The 17,609-nt window shown below is 41.0% G+C and overlaps 1 protein-coding gene across 1 annotated transcript in view; it reads left to right on the forward strand.

Moving 5' to 3' along the window:
- The window catches only part of IRAG1 (inositol 1,4,5-triphosphate receptor associated 1), a gene marked incomplete at its 5' end in the record, with an annotated part of 123,606 nt that extends 113,241 nt beyond the window's left edge, over positions 1-10,365 (forward strand). Inside the window, 3 exon segments of the mRNA XM_080816891.1 lie at positions 333-452; positions 1,818-1,952; positions 6,960-10,365. Of these exon segments, the coding sequence (XP_080673017.1) occupies positions 333-452; positions 1,818-1,952; positions 6,960-7,203 (499 nt within the window). The 3' untranslated portion in view covers positions 7,204-10,365.
- Between the last annotated feature and the right edge of the window lie 7,244 nt (positions 10,366-17,609).

Genomic DNA, 17,609 nt, shown 5'->3' on the forward strand with positions numbered 1-17,609 from the left:
CGTTTGGCCCACCTCCATCTTCCTCATCTTAGTGCTATGGAGCTCCCAACAGCTGTCTGTCCACTCATAGAATCTCCTGGAATAAGAGTAAAGATGGATTTAGGTGCATGAAGAAAAAGAGAGCTAGCATATTATTTGATGTTTAGAGATCTGAGGAGGATTCTTGGACCAGGGTCTTTGAAAAATCTTGTCTCAGGGTAGAAGGATTGAAATGAACACAGCCTAGAATGAGTTTCCTCACTTCCGAAAAGGAATCAGGCCAAAGACATGGTTCGGTTTTCAGACACCCAATCTGGCTGAAAGGACACCCTGTACTTCCCTCTTCTCACTAGTGGAAAGACAAATGGGGACCCAGATTGTGAAGCTTCTGCTCCCATGCCGACTTTGAGTTGCCTGGAGGAGATTAGCCAGGAGACCAAGGCCAGGATGGAGGAGGAAGCATACAACAAGGGGTGAGTCAGACTTCGTCCACCCTGAGGTCACCTGGTAGGTCTCAGAAGATACCTTCCCACAGGCCTTTCCTGTTTCTTAAGAGGAGTTAAGGAAGCAACCAGTGGCCCTAGGGCCGCTTCACCTCAGTAAAGAACTACATAAGAGAGAACAGTACTGTTCCACAGGAAGGACAAGAGGAAGTAGGGTGAGAGGGTGTGGTTAGGCAATAATTAGACTGCCCTCTTTTTAGGCAGAAAGCCACCAGAATGCCACTGCCCAGAATGGTCTGGAAATAAAGCCCCTGGGTGGGTTCCTCTTGGTCGTGCCTGAGGCTTGCTGACACATGCTCAGAGGAGTGATGTTGCTATCAACAATGCCCAGGAGTAGCTATAACCCTGCTTCTTAGAACTGCCCCTGCCATCCCTTCCTTCTGTAAACTGGAGCCCCCTCAACTTCCAACTGTCCCCTTTTCTGATTGAGATTCGATAACACCTTTGGCTCATTGTCAGTCACTAAGGGGACAGAGTACTGAGCAGGGCCCAAGCCTAGACTGGTAGAAAAGTATTTCTGACCAGGCATAGCATCCTGATCTTCTCCTTTCTCCATAGCTCCTAAGGGAGACACAGCTTCCCATCATTATAGGACCTGGGGGCTTCTGTGTAGCAGCCATATATACTACGGTGAGGTTGTCCTAGCCAAACTGTGCTTGTCTTAAACATTCAGCTATAGGACAAGCAAAAAGAGTATTGATCCTGAGCAAAGGACATCAGAAGAGTATCTCTTGGGACACCTACCTTTTCATCCACAACTATCTTTGATACTAAGCATGCACAGAAGTAAACACCTCCATTGGCTTTGTAAACATTTACTGAGTACTTTTCTAAGCCTAGTATGTGACTGCCACTTCCATAAAACTTCCCAACAAGCCAATGTGATGGGTATCACCCTTCCTAGGTCAAGCTATATGCCTGGCACTTCCTCAGAACATTCACATACCCTGTGAAATAGGGTATTTCAAAATGCCACCCTTTCCATTCTATAGGTGAGAAGCTGAAGCACCCAGGTTACACAGAAAGCAGATTTTTCTCTCTGCTGAACATTTTGTAGGATAAGAACCCAGTCAGGACTCTGTACCCACATTTTTTCCCTGTCAGTTTTGTCACACATTCACATATAAACAGGAAGGATGACTGAGGAGTGAGGGGAAATTGTACTGACATGAGCCACCTTGGGATTCAGTAGAGCCTCCCAGCTTTTTCCTGTTGTGTAGAACCACAGGAAGTGTATAATTATTGGAGGTGTTCAAGTCCCCAGCTCTAAGAACTCAGGAAAGGATGCTCTGTCCCTGGCCTTACTAGACTCAATTGTTCCTTTTTACCCTGCAGGTACCAGGAAGGTCTAAAGAAGACCCAAGAGCTTCAAGACCTGAAGGAGGAGGAAGAAGAACAGAAGGGTGAAAGCCCTGAAGAAGCTGAAGAGGCAGAAGAAACTGAGGAAGAGGAAAAGGACCAAAGAAGCAGGTTGGAGCCCTTGCCATTGCTGAAATGGGTCACAATTCATTTAATTGCACAACATCCCTAGAGGTGCCCACTCCAGCACAGCAGTGGGTCTGGGGCCCAAGTGAACAGCTAACAGCAACTAAGGAGGGCACTCATGTTGAGGGAGGAGCCAAAATAGTTAACAAGGGGATGTTTGCAAGATGTGGGAGGTCAGAGGTGGTCAAGAGTGAGGCCAACAGCAATCAAGAGCTCGTAGGAACTGAGAAACTACAAGGACCCTTACTGGAGTACCCCCTAGCCCAGCCACAGTTAGTTCCTTTCCCAGCTATCCCCATGAGCCAAGAGCCAAGGTCAAGGGAGCTGGCCTAAAGCCCTAGAGGGGGTTTATTACAAGAACAGGGGCAGAGAGAACATATGAAAGTAGGGGAGAACTCAACCTGTTGGCAAAGGAGAGTCTCCAACAGGTTCCATGCTGACCAGATAAGTTTGGATTTTCACTTGGATTAGAAACATTTGGGCTTTTCTTTTTTAATGTACTTTATATTTCAAGTGTATTTTTCCCTCAATAGGGGGAAATATATAACATGAAGATAAAGGTAGTATACATTCTGCGTTTTGTCATATCTGTGCCCTCATGAGTATCTTGGATTTTAACCATACTCTCAATTCCATACATTCTCTCTTATTGTCTCTTATTCATTTTTAATTTTGATTTTTTTAAACGTAGTTATAAAAAACTTGGAACACCACCAAAGTCTTTGTTTTTAGACCCCTAGGCTATCTTGGAGTCCAGTGTGACCCCAGCCAAAATAATTTTCTAATCAGCTGTTAAACTTGAAACAGGGTATGTGTCTGTGCCTCATTGCTAGCAGACTCAAAATCACATGCATGCAATGAATAAGGTAATAAAATGAAGATTAGAAGTGAGAAGGATATGCTTCAAAGCACATAGGAACAGCCAGTAGAGCCCAGCTGGAGGAAGATTCAGCCAGAGAGGTCTCAAACTACATGGGTCAATCCTAATGTTCAAGGGAAGAGGGGTCTAGGAGAGCTGGAGAAAATGCTTCACTGTTGAAAGCAAACCTATGCTAGGATGTACCGCTTCCTCTAATGAAAGAATCCCCAAGTTTTAACAATGAAAGTACAGTCCCTACTCCAAGTAGCTAAATCCTATTCTCCTTACATCTTCCCTCCCTCTTGGGGGTCCTCTGCTCTTATATTTGAGAGGTCACTATACTGTCTTCCTCCCCTTTAATGCAGTCAAGCCCAGACCTGGACAACAGCCTTCTCTCTGGCTTCTTTTCAGATAGCCAAGACAGGCTAGAACTTCTAAAACTTCCACGTACTGAGAAAGAACAAAAGAGAACTAAACAGAGTACATGGAATATAAACAGTCTGGTTTACAAAGCACAAGACTGGAATCCTTATCTAGCTAATTCGATCTCAAATTTGAGCTGCTAACCACAGCTCCCTCCCATTTTGTGAAACTGCAGGGAAAGTAAGGCTATGCCTGGGTCCTTCCCTGTGCAGCTCCTGGTCGGCAGAACATAGCAATGGCTGCCTTTCACATCCTTTGTCCAAAAGTATCCTCCTGGTCCTGCTGATCCTGAGAGGCCTCATTCTTTCTCCTAAACTTTGCATCCTCTCAGATTTACTTTTTGATTTTGAGAACATACCTGTACCTTAGGTGGTGAATACCAGACATCAGCACAGCTCTTAGAAGGGTGCTTGTCCTTTATCACAGGGGAGTAGCTCTCCCTTTTCAGGCCCAGTAGTGAGGCATCATCTTCTCAATAACAAATGACACTGCTAATATATGAACTGCTCGCTCACAGTTATAGGGTCCCCTCCTCTGTCACCAAAGCCAGGCTGTTCCTAAGAGCCTGTTGTCTTTAATGTCAGGCAATCCCCTCATTCATTCCTGAGTTCTGTAGACACACAGTTGCCTGCAGGCACCTGCACTCAAACATTATTTTCCCCCATTAAATTTTGGCATTGATGCAGCTGACTCCTTATTTAAGAGATTCCACAACAAACACCAGAGTCTTTTTGTCTGAATTTCTCCTCTGTTATAATAATATACAGTTGACCCTTGAACAATGTGGGAATTAGGGGCACCCATCCCCCACAGTCAAAAATCTAAGTATAACGTTTGACTCCTCAAAAACTTACCTACTAATAATATACTGGTAACCTGAAACCTTACCAGTAACATAAACAGTTACACATATTTTGTATGTTATATATATTGCATACTGTATTTTTATAATACAGTAAGCTAGAGAAAAGAAAATGTTATTAGGAAAATTATAAGGAAGAGAAAATATATTTACACTACTATATTGTATTTAATGGAAAAAATTGCATTTAAGTGGACCTGCACAGTTCAAACTCATGCTGTTCAAGGGTCAATTGTATAATAATGTAATCTCTTGTAAATATTACTTTCTGGAGGATCAGCTTATTTTTTAAAATGAACTTTGGTTGAATCAACCCAACATGTTTTAAGTAATACATTAAGTCAGAGAGACTCACGAAGTGCAACAGAAAACTTTAGCCCTTTCTGCCTGTTCAAATCTGCTCTATGGGGTTTAGATAATATTAGGCAGATTCCTTTACTTTTCCAGTAACTCTCAGAAAGCAGAAGTCCTCTGGTCCTGTTTAAGTCCCAAGAATAATCTCATTTCATTAATTAAAATGGCCAGTTCTCTAAATAGTAAAAAACCTGAACTTTTAAAGTTTATCCTTCTTTTTTCCTGCAGGTCATCTGCTTCAGGAAAGAAGCCAATAGTAGGCATGGGGAGCGTGGCTTCTTTCCCTCTATCCCACTTGCACTTCTACCTTCTCCTCCAGTTTTGCCAGTGTAGCATCTGACCTCTCTAGGATCAACACTAGGAAAGGGAATTGAGATGAAGGGGTTAGGAAGGTATTACTTGAATAGTATTATGAGCAATCTCCAGGGCTTGGCAGGGGTTTGAAGTTGACTTGCTGACTTTGGTTAGTGTGTTGCTTTATGGGACCTCTAGAGAAAACCACTCCTCCCATCTCCCACCAGACACACCATTGCCCAGGTCCTCTTAGCTGCTGGTCCCTTTATGAGGTCAAATGCATGTCTTCTAACTAGTCGCTCAAAATCCCTCTCAGTCCTTGGGCAGCTGGAGGTATACCTTCACTGTTCAGCTTCTAAGTAGCACTTCTGGGCAGGATCTGTGACACCCTATGTCAGCTCTCCTTCTCCTGACTACATCCAATTGAGGTAAAATGTGAACCTTTGAGTCACTACTGGTAGAAGGACAGCTTCCCATATCATGGCCCACCACTCTGATGCCATCAAGCATGTCAGCAAGATTCTTGCTCTACTAACTGCTCATGTGTGAGGCACACACCAGTCTACTATGTCCCCCAAGCCTCAGCATATCAAGCTCTCCAAGCAGCATCTCTGAAGCCCCTCTTCCTTAGGCCCAGGTGAGAGGGAGGCCACCTCATTCTCCCCTATGGAAGGTCAAAAATCAAAAGCCGATTTCTACAGAGATTCTATTTCTAATCTAATTCTATTTCTAACTCCTTCATAGGCTATAAATGGGGGGCAAACTAAGAGTCACAGAGCCAGATCTTGATCTCCTTCTCTTAAGTCCCACTTCAGAGTGGGATGACAGTGGGATTCTCCCCACTCTAGAAGCTTATTTTGGAGCATGGAGATACAGCCCCAAAGAAAGACTGCATTTTAGCATCCAATTATATCTAAATAGAACCAAAGAATCTAAACAAGGCTGAAAGAAGATACGCTTCCATTTACAAGATGTCCCTTCCCAACAGTTGTGAAAATAACTAGATTTGCACCTCAGCAAATGTGCTCACTTTTTTACTTTGCCTAACTGTTCCTGAAACAACCATCAAATGGTTCCCATGTGAAAGAGAAATCAATCGGTACCTTAGCATCTGAGGCAGGCACTCTCAGCCTCTGGCCCCTTTCCAAGGAAGGTATTGTTGAGTCTTTCTATCAGTCATAAGGAATCTTTTTTCTACTAACTAAATTAGAGCTGTCTACTTCTCAGCAAATGGCCTGCATATGACAGTGTTTATGTGTGCCTCCAGATCTTCATAAAGCCCTCCTGTCATTTTTCTCACCTCCTCCATCTGGTGATCCTCAGTATCCTTACTTTTTATATTATTTTATTAAAAAAAGATCAGGGATTAGAAATAGGAAAAAATTCCAGCCTAGTGAATGTGTCCAGGATTTCACTAGAAAGCTAGAAGAATGGACTCTGCAGAGAAGGCCATATGACCCAATGTCTTTTCACTAGGCCACAAAGAGAGAGGGGAAAGTTGAAAGGCAGTTGGGAAGAGAGGAAAAGGGGAAAAGGGAATGAAGCAGCCAAAAAATGGTGACGGGGGAAAGAGGGGAAAGGAAGAAAGAGAAAAAAGGGAGAGTGAAGAGGGAAGAAAAAGGAAGAAGGGAAAATAGGGAGTGAAGATTACTGGGGTTCAGAAAACATCAGACTAAGCCACTGAGAGGTTGCTGGAGGCTACTAGTCCTCTGGTTGCCCCTGGGATGGTTTGAGGTGAGCTCCTGAGGTTGATCTGGCTCCTTGTCCTTTACCATTGAACATGGAGAGTCTTCTGGGGGTTTAGCGCAGTTCTTCTACTCTGAACGCAGTCAGATATGGAAATGAAGACAATAAAATATGCGTCAGAACATGAAGGCAGGGGACAGATTATAAGTTGGAACTGATCACTAAATACCACTAAGTACAGAAAAGATGCTGGTCCCATCTGCATGCATGGGAGTGTGGGTCAGCCAACCTTGTGTCGTGGGGATTGAGAGAGAGTTCAGATATCAGTGAGCATCTCATGAATACATGAGGGCATGTATGAATGACTGAATGAATGATCAAACAAGAAAAAGGAGTGTTCTAGCCCAGTAGCTCCCAATATCAAGGCTATGGACTGGTGGCATTAAAATCACCTGGGGAAAAATTTTAATGTGCTTAATATACTAAACCCTTCTCCTATTTTTTCATTTGACAGCAAACTTGAAGAATTGGTTCATTTCTTACAAGTCATGTATCCCAAACTGTGTCAGCACTGGCAAGTCATCTGGATGATGGCCGCAGTGATGCTGGTCTTGACTGTTGTACTGGGACTCTACAGTTCCTATAACTCTTGCGTGGAGCAGGCTGATGGGCCCCTTGGGAGATCCACTTGCTCGGCAGCCCAGAGGGACTCATGGTGGAGCTCAGGACTCCAGCATGAGCAACCTGCAGAGCAGTAGGAAACCTGACACCCAGTCGGTGCCCTGCTCCAGCACACAGCTGACTGCCCTTTCCCCAAGCATAGTGTTTCAGGCCGGGTGTGGGTATGCTGCCACTAACCCATCAGGAAATGAGTAGGGTTCTTTCACACTCAGCACCCGTGTAGGAGCTATGCATACACAAAAACTGATGTTCTCAGAAGATCAACCAAACTGCCCTCGTAAAGCATCTTGTGGATGAAGTCACCTTTACCAAGGAACTCGAACAGAAGGGAAAGTCATGTGCCCCTAGCTCAGATGGCTGGGGAAAATAAAACACCTTCACTGCAGGAGATAGTAAGAAGCTCACTCTCCCTCCCCTTTTTTCCTCTCTGTAGTCAGAAATCAAGAAGAATTAATTATGTCCACAGGCTAACACTCACCCTGATGATCAGACCTAGAATTTGGAGTCACAACATGAATATCATCCCATTTCCTATCTCATCCTCACTGACTCTCCTCCAGCCTCCCCTTCTCCCCTTTGGAACCAGAGTTTCTCTTTACAGAAGTAGGAAAGGTTTCTCAGAAAAATATTTAGGCTGAATTTAGACCAGTGCTTAAAATGAAATGGGAAGATATCAGTTAATATATATGCATCTGTATACACACACAACACATACATACATACACACGGCATGCATGTGCATGAAGCCAGCAGCCCTCCAAACATGTGCTCTCAGTGTGTGTTCTGTATAAGGCCAACCCACAGAATTTCCACTAGGTGTGGGGCAGTCACTAGGCACCTGTTCAATGAGCTCTCCACATGCATTTAAGATGTTTGAAAAACACTGAAAACTCATGATTTCAACAGCGAACTTGCTGGTCTCCATTTCAAATGCTAATTCTAAGTTGTTGTACTACACAGTCTATTCCCTATTTGTCCTCTCCTATTGAGAGCAGTTAACCCACGCTCTCAAGTGAAGGAGGAGACACGGTATACTTTCAGCTCCTGTGTTCCCACATGCAAATGTGCAGTTACACCTAACTGCTTTAGTTCAAACGGGATTTCCAACCCAAGTATATTTCAGAGCATTCCCAATTGTTTAGCATAAAACTGAAGGAGCACATCCCATCTCCAATTTGACTTCTTGCTCCACCTTTACAGCCATTGTTTTCATTCATCCCTCATCTGTTGTGTGTGTAGGGTGGGGGGGTGTTGGTTTCTTGTGGGTTTTTATTGTGCTTGTTCTGCTCTTGTTTTTGTTTTGTTGTTGATGTTGTTTTGTTGCTAACACTCACATAGAACTTACTGTGAGTCAAGCACTGTTCTAGGTATTATATAGGTATTAATTCATTTAATCCTCAAAAAAAAAAAAGGAAAAAATATAAGGTGGGTACTAATCTCCCAAATTGAAGCACAAAAACACAACTTGCCAAGTACATTCAGTTAGTAAATTATGGACCTGGAATTCAAATCCAAGCAGAATGGTGCCTGCACAAAATTGCCTTTTCCAGTGGTCTCCTAACTGCATGCCTTACATTTCAGTCCCACTTACCCCAAGTAGCCCTCCAGCCACTCCAGATTATTTCTGGTTCCCAGACTAAATCATTTTCTCATAGTTCTGTTCCTCTACTCACCAGTATTTCTACTGCCATTCTCCTCTTTTTTACTGGTAACACTTCAGAACCAAGTACAAAAATTATCCCCTTTGATTACCTCTCTCCAACTCCCCACCGTACTCCACATAATGGGCCACACCCTACTTTCTGACACTTTTTAAACATCTTCATTATTGACAGTTGTGACAGTATATCACAATAACTCTGTGTGTGTGTCTGTCTCCCCTACTATTTTTCCTCAAAGACAAGAACCATATCTTACCCATTCTCTGGGGTAAGTACCTAGCATGGCGGCTGATACATGGGAAGGTGTCACTGAATGTTGGCCAAAAGAACAAGTGAGAATTCAAGGTAGTAGAGAGCAGCCTAGAGACAGCTGACATTTTGCACACTTCTCAGTCCCAGCACCACCACTGCTACTATCTCAATAAGAAAAATATCTTTATTAGCCTCAACTTACTCTATTATTTTTCAGCCTACACTGTGAAAGAGCAGAAATGAGACCTAATTGGCAACACCATTTCCAAGCTCAAGGACTGGGCTTGATGCAATCAGTCCTTTCAAAAAGACCCACCTAGATCAGCCCTTCTGTAAAACAGCGTGTTGTTTTAAAGTAGGGTGGGGGGCATCCTTTACAGTGGCTAGAAAACCACTGTGAGAGAAGCCCAAGTCAGGGTTGACCAAGAATGTGCCATTAAGGTAAAGAGGTACAGATCAAGGCAGAGGGACTTTGGGGTCCTGGAAGAATGGTTTTCCCTGCTGTACCAAGGGGGACTGGACACACTAAAAAATCTTTTAGGCCTTCAGAGTCACAGGCAGGATGCAAATAGGGCCCCAGAGACGATAGCTGTGGGGCAGAACTCTATGCTGGCAATGTCCAGTCTCAGCCTCCCTTAAAGAAGGATCAGGCTGAGCTGGCCCACAGTCCACTTGGCCACAGGGTTCCCACCTTTGTTACCATTTAAAACAAAGGCCAGGAGAGCAGCTACAGTGAGCTTCTGAACCTCCAGCTGCTCCACAGAAAAGCCTGCAAGAGTACTTCCAGACATAGGCCCTCACCCGAAGTACACTATGTAAGAGAGGTTGAAGAAAAAAAGAACTGTAAGAGAAATCACATTTCCAAGGGCATTCATGAAAAAAGTACTCTTTGGCATTTCTTTTCTGAAAAGCAAAGTTAGATCAGAAGCAGGTGGAACATTACCAAGGCTGCAGTGAAATGGAGAGAAATGGGCCCTGTCTTTCCAACAGTGATGTTGATCTAAAATAAAAGTTCCCCTCAAAATGCCTCTGGTCTGACGTTTCTGCTTAGCCCTAGGACTCTGGTGCCTATCTTGAGTTTCAGTGATGTGTAGTTTGTGTCATTGTTGATATCACCTCCTAAAAGGGCCTTCACCTTCTGGCTGCCACAAAATCCATATATATCATCCCATGTGTATAGGCTGGCAGAGTAAATGGAGAGGGAGATGCTGGATTTGTGTATCACTGGCTGTCAGTTCTTAATGTTGTTAAATCTCACACAGGTGTGTTAGCATTGAACTATATAGTGTCACATACCTGAGTTTGAAAATAAAAGCACATTTCCAAACCTCTGGCAGTAGCCAAATGCCTCCTCATTTTATGGAGCTAAGCCACAATCTTGTCCTAAACCTGAATTAGATTCCCTTAGATATTAGTGCTTCCCAGAACCAAGCCCAAAGTCCTCAGCCCTTGGGTCACTGTACTATAGGCTACCTCTTGGGGGTTGGATTGTTTCCTTTCTTTCTCCTTCATTCCTGATCTTAGTTTCCTATACCTCCTCAGCCTATAATTTTTTCCAGGTATACAATATAATGATTCAACAATTTTCTTTTTTTTAAGATTTTTTTTAATTTTAGAGAGAGGTCGAGCATGAGTGGGAGGGGCAAAGGGAGAGGGAGAGAGAACCTCAAGCAGACTCCCCACTGAGCACAAAGCCTGATTCGGGGCTTGAGCTCACAATCTTAAGATCACAAGCTAAGCCAAAACCAAGAGTATGATAGTCAACCCACTGCACCTCCCAGATGCCCCTGATTCAATAATTCTATAGATTTCTCAGTGCTCATCAAAATAGTGCCCTCTTAATCCCCTTGATCTATTTCACCCATCCCCCTAACCACCATTCTAGTAACCCCCAGTTTGTTTTCTGTATTTTTTTTGTCTCTTTGAATTTTTTAAATTAATACACTTTGCTGTGCTAGAGACTGCTGAATTTTCACCAACATGATTTCCACAGCTAGACTATATTTTTCAGTCTTTCTTGCAGCTAGATGTAGGAGAATGGAGACCCTTCAGATGTAATGCCCTAAAGTAGACTCTCCTGCCCAATATTTCACACTGTCTTTATTTCCCCACTTCTTACCATATTCAGAGGATTTAGTTGAGGACCTGAGGCCTGAGAAGATGGTAGAACCACTAGAAGGAAGCTGGATCTTTGAATGGGCACTCACAGAATACAGCTGTGCCATGAGCAAGAAATAAAATTTTAGTGTATTAAGCTACTGAAATTGTTATATTTGTTATAGCAGTTAGCCTACTCTGATTAATGCATAGATTTGAACCATAATGGGGTGTTTCAATAATAAGTTTTCAAAATATGAGGCACTGGCTTAGCAGTCATGCCGCAGAAAACAAGAAAACTAATTTCAGGAGCTAGAAATATGGTGACTCATGTGGTGAATAAAACAAAAAAACTTGGCAAAGTATTTCCCATGATAACTTGAAAGGCAGCCCATGGGCAGCCTATAGTCCTAGGAGAAGTTGTTGGAATAAATCCATGTGAACCTTTATTGGCTACCTTTGGCACATATTGTAAGAAAAAGAAGCACTTGGGAAAGAATTGGCTTTTTGGCAGTAGAAAGAAAAAAAATACAGAGGGTTGAGACTGAAGACTTAGAAAGCCTGACTATTTCTAAACTCTAAACAGAAAGAATAAAAAGATCTTTCAGTGGGAAAGAACCAATAAAATTTTTCAGTTGAACTCAGATCAACTCAGCCTATGAGAAAACCAGATTAAGGTGGTTTGAAATGAGCTCAGTGTAGGCACTATTAAATTAGAGAAAGAGAGAGAAGAATGGAGCTGAGAAAATAAAGAAATACATCATGATAATTGTGACTGGGAAAGGATTTGGGGTATGATTATTGGCACATGGAATCAAATAGAAGAAAATAGGTCAGAAATCTAGGTTTGTGAGGGAATTATATTTACAAAGAAACATAAGCCAAGGTGAAAAAGTTCAACTGTTCAAATTAGAAAACAGCTTTTGGGATCTTCAGCTTTATACTAACAGAAGGCAGACTGCAAAAGCTGTGCTACTCCCCGGGAGGGCATATTCCTTAATTCTTACTCCAAATGTGGCCAAGAAGATTGTATACAATGAAGACCTACAGAGATCAGTGGACACATGGGACATGGGAGTTTCTCCCAGGAAGCAGATTCAAGATCTAATCAAAGGTAAGTAATTGTAGTAGGAAGAATTTCTAAAATACATGCCTCCAAGATATTCCACCCCAATCCCTGAAGCCTTTGAATATGAAATATTACTCCTGTTATATTATACAGTAAAGTTGACCTTAAAATAGGGAAATCATCTCAGTGGGCCCTATGTAATCACATCAGCCCTTAAAAGCAGAGAGATTTCTCTAGCTAATGATAGAAGTAGAAGTCAAAGAGATTAGAGGTATGACAAGGACCCAAAGTGTCACTGCTGCTTTGCAAATAGAGTGAGCCACGTGAAAAGAAAAGCAGGCAGCCTTTTGGAGAAGAGAATAGACCCCAGTTGACAGCCAGCAAGAAAACAAGGACCTCTTTCCTAGAGCCTCAAGAAAATGAATTCTGCCACTAACCTGAGTGAGCAAGAGTGTGGGCCTTACCAGGACCTCCAGGTTAGAGCACACCACTGCCTACACATTGATTTTAATTTTGTGAGAACCACAGCAGAGAACCCAGTTGAGCCCAACCAGACTTCTGACCTAAGAACTCCAAGACAGTAAAAAGGTATTGTTCATTGAGAAGATCAACAAAATTAATAGATCGGTAGCCAGACTCAGAGAGAGAGAAAGGACTCAAAATCAGAAACGAAAGAGGAAAAATAATATGATTTCACTCATGTGGAATTTAAGAAACAAAATAGATGAACACAGGGGAGGGGGAAAAAAAGAGAGAGAGAGGGAAAAAAACATAAAAGACTTTTAATGTTAGAGAACAAACTAAGGGTTGGTGGAGGGAGGGGGTTGAGGGATGGGTTAAATGAGTGATGGGTATTAAGGAAGGGCACTTGTTATGATGAGCACTGGGTGTTATATGTAAGTGATGAATTGCTAAATTCTACTCCTGAAACCAGTATTACCCTATATGCTAACTAACTAGAATTTAAATCAAAAATTTTTTTAAAATAAGAGAAATAACAACCAACACCTCAGAAATACAAAGGATTATAAGAGAATATTATGAAAAATTATATGCCAATAAATTGGACAAACTAGAAGATGGATAAATTCCTAGAAAACTTATAACCTAACAAAACTAAATTAAGAAGAAATAGAAAATTTGAACAGATCAAATACCAGCAATGAAATTGAATCAGTAATCAAAATACTCCCAACAAAAAAAGTCCAGGACCAGATTTTCCCAAATTTCCCAAATTTCCAGAGGAAAATTCTACAAAACATTAAAGATAAGTTAACGCCTTGTCTTCTCAAATTACTCCAAAAAAATAGAAGAGGAAGGAAAACTTCCAAATTCATTCTATGAGGCCAACATTACCCTGATACCAAAACCAGATAAAGATACCACAAAAAAAGAGAACTAACTACAGGCCAATCTCTGATAAATATAGATGCAAAAATCCATAACAAAATTTTAGTAAACCAAATCCAACAATATATTAACAAAATCATTCACCATAATCAAGTAGGATTTATTCCCAGGTGGTTCAATATTTGCAAATGAAGCAATGTGATATATCACATTAACAAAAGAAAAGATATAAACCATGTGACCATTTCAATAGATGCAGAAAAAGCATTTGACAAAGTAAATATCCCTTCATGATAAAAACCCTCAACAAGGTAGGTTTAGAGATAATATACTTCAACATAATTAAGGCCATGTTTGAAAAACCCACAGCTAACAACATACTCAATTGTGAAAAACTGAAAGCTTTTCCTCTAGGATCAGGAACAAGAAGAGGATGTCCTGGGGCGCCTGAGTGGCTCAGTGGGTTAAGCCTCTGCCTCCGGCTCGGGTCATGATCTCAGGGTCCTGGGATCGAGCCCCACATCGGGCTCTCTGCTTGGCAGGGAGCCTGCTTCCTCCTCTCTCTCTCTGCCTGCCTCTCTGCATACTTGTGATCTCTGTCTGTCAAATAAATAAATAAAATCTTAAAAAAAAAAAAAAAAGAAGAGGATGTCCTCTCTCAGCTCTTTTATTCAACATAGTACTGGAAGTCCTAGTCATAGCAATCAGACAAGAAAAAGACATAAAAGTCATTCAAATCAGTAAAGAAAAAGTAAAATTTTCACTGTTTTCAGGTGACATACTATATATAGAAAACCCTAAGAGTCCACCAAAAAACTACTAGAACTGATAAGTGAATTCAGTAAAGTAAAAGGGTACAAAATCAATATGCAGAAATCTGTTGCATTTTTATATACTAATAAGTAGCAGCAGAAAGAGAAATTAAGAAAACGATACCATTTACAATTGCACCAAAAATAATAAAACAACTAGGAATAAGCATAATCAAGGAGGTGAAAGACCTGTAGTTTGAAAACCATAAAACAGTGATGAAAGTAATTGAAGATAATACAAGAAATGCAAATACATTCTATGTTCATGGATTGGGAGAATAAATATTGTCAAAATGTCCATACTACCTAAAGCAATCTACAGATTTAATGCAATCCCTATCAAAACACTAACAGCATTTTTCACAGAACTAGAACAAATAATCCTAAAATTTGTATGGACCCCCCCCCCAAAGACCCCAAATAGTCAGCGTAATCTTGGGAAAAAAAAAAAAAAAAGTGGAGGTGTCATAATCCCAGATTTCAAGGTATACTACAAAGCTGTAGTAATCAAAGCAGTATGGTACTGGCACAAAAATAGACACAATAGAACAGAATAGAGAGACCAGAAATAAGCCCACAATTATATGGTGAATTAATCTACAACAAAGGAGACAAGAATGTGCAATAGGAAAAAGACAGTCTTCAGTAAATGGTGTTAGGAAACTGGACTGCTACATGCAAAAGAATGAAATTAAACCACTTTCTTACACCATACAGAAAAATAAACTCAAAATGGATTAAAGACCTAAATGTGAAATTTGAAACCATAAAAATCCTTGAAGAGAACACAGGCAATAATTTTTTTTTACATTGGTGGTAGCAACATTTTTCTAGATATCCCTCCTGAGGCAAGGGAAATAAAAGCAAAAATAAACTATGGAACTTCTTCAAAATATAAAGTTTCTGAACAGCAAAGGAAATAAACAACAGAACTAAAAGACAATCTACTTCTGTGGAATGGGAGAAGATACTTGCAAATGATATATCCAATAAATGGTTAGTAACCAAAATATATAAAGAAGTTATACAACTCGAAAACAAAACAAAATAATCCAATTAAATAATGGGCAGAAGACATAAACAGATATTTCTCCAAAGAAGACATACAAATGATGAAGTCTTAGAATATTAAAAGTGAGGTTCGGTGGGGTGAGGTCCTGAGCCGATGACCAAGAAAGAATTCTTGAGACATCTTTGTGCAAAATGGTGGTTTATTAAAGCACGGGGACAGGACCTGTGCACAGGAAGAGCTGCTGCCCTAGGACTGTGAAGAATGGTCTATTATATGCTTGCAAGTTGGGAGGGGGTCAGGGATGACCTAAGTCTCTAAGGAATTTTGGAAGCAAGGTTTCCAGGACCTTGAGGGGCTAGCTATTGTTGGGGAAAAGGTTATTCATTAATGGTAATAAAACCTTTGTGGTGAGACCCTTTAAATGTATATCAGTGGGCCATATGCTTGGGAATGACTGTTGACCGTAACTTGGAGGGTTTAGAGAGTGTTTCCAAAGGAATTGTTAAAATAGACTTACAGGATCCTGGTTGGGGGTAGGGGTCGGTCAGGCTACAACTGCCCTTTGCCCTTAGCAAAGTGGTAAGGTGGAGGCAGTTGAGTCTCTAGAGGAATGTCACTCTGCCTGTTTTAAGGGCTTGTCAGTGGGTAAGGAAATTTAATAATTTTTCTTCTGCCTCTGTTTCCCACATCACAAAGATAGCCAACAGACACATGAAAAGATGCTCAACATCACTCATCATCAGGGAAATGCAAATCAAACGACCAGTAAGATATCACCTCGTATCAGTCAGAATGCCTAAAATCAAAAACACAAGAAACAACAAGTGTTGGTGAGGATGGGGGCGGTGAAAGGAACCCCCCTGCACTGCTGGTGGGAATGCAAACTGGTACAGCCACTCCGGAAAACAGTATGGAGATTCCTCAAAAAATTAAAAACAGAACTACCCTATAATTCAGTAATTACAGTAGTGGATTTACCCAAAGAATACAAAAACCCTAATTCAAAAGGATAAAAGCACATCTATGTTTGCCACGTTATTTACAATAGCCAAGTTATGGAAGCAGCCCAAGTGTCCATCAATAGATGAATGGATAAAGATGATATGGTGTATCATTCAGCCATAAAAAGGAACAAAATCTTGTTGTTTGCAACAAAATGGATGGATCTAAAGGGTATAATGCTAAGTGAAATAAGTCAACCAGAGAAAGACACCATATGACTTCACTCATGTCTAATTTAAGAAGCAAAACAAATGAACAACAACAACAAAAAAAAAAGATTTTAAAAAAACAGACTCTTAAATATAGAGAACAAACTGATGGTTACTACAGGGGAGGTGGGTAGAGAATGGGTGAAATATATAATGGAGATTAAGAGGTACATTTATCGTTATGAGCATTAGGTAATGCATAGAAGTGTTGAATCGCTATATTGTGTATCTAAAACTAATATAACACTGTATATTATAGTGGAATTTTAAAAACAGATTAAAAAAAGAAAATGGGTCTGAATATTCTGTTTCCTACTCTCCTTTGCAACTCGATTGCTGTTCTCTTCATTTCCTGTAACTTTTCAAATTTCCCTTCTAATTCTACAAATTTTTTCTTTCTTTTTTTTTTAAAGATTTTTTATTTATTTATTTGACAGACAGAGATCACAAGCAGGCAGAGAGGCAGGCAGAGAGAGAGGAGAAAGCAGGCTCCCCGCCGAGCAGAGAGCCCAATGCGGGGCTCGATCCCAGGACCCTGAGATCATGACCTGAGCCGAAGGCAGAGGCTTAACCCACTGAGCCACCCAGGCGCCCCTACAAATTTTTTCTTTAATTGTTGATTCTCCTTGATTATACCATGATCTATCATTTTATTTTAATTTTTTTTAGGGCAGATTGCTACTTTACTTTTTTCTTTTTCTAAATTTAAATTCAATCAATTAACATAGCATACTATTAGTTTCAGAGGTAGAGGTCAGTGATTCATCAGTCTTATATAATACCCAGTGCTCATTACACCACGTGCCCTTTTTAATGGACATAAAGCATGAGCTGTTATTTCAGAAGTGGATAGTGCTGCTGGGTTTTGTTTTGTTTTGTCTTGTTTTCCATATCTTAAACACTGTTTCTCAAAACAGTGAAGAGAAATTAGCTGGCAATATTTTCTGTATAGCTCTCCAGTTTAGCTTTTAGCTCCTAGTGACTAACTCTTCAGAAACTTGCCTGGAGTGAGAGTCCTA

This window comes from Martes martes, assembly GCF_963455335.1.
Source record: "Martes martes genome assembly, chromosome: 10".
NCBI classification, from domain to species: domain Eukaryota; kingdom Metazoa; phylum Chordata; class Mammalia; order Carnivora; family Mustelidae; genus Martes; species Martes martes.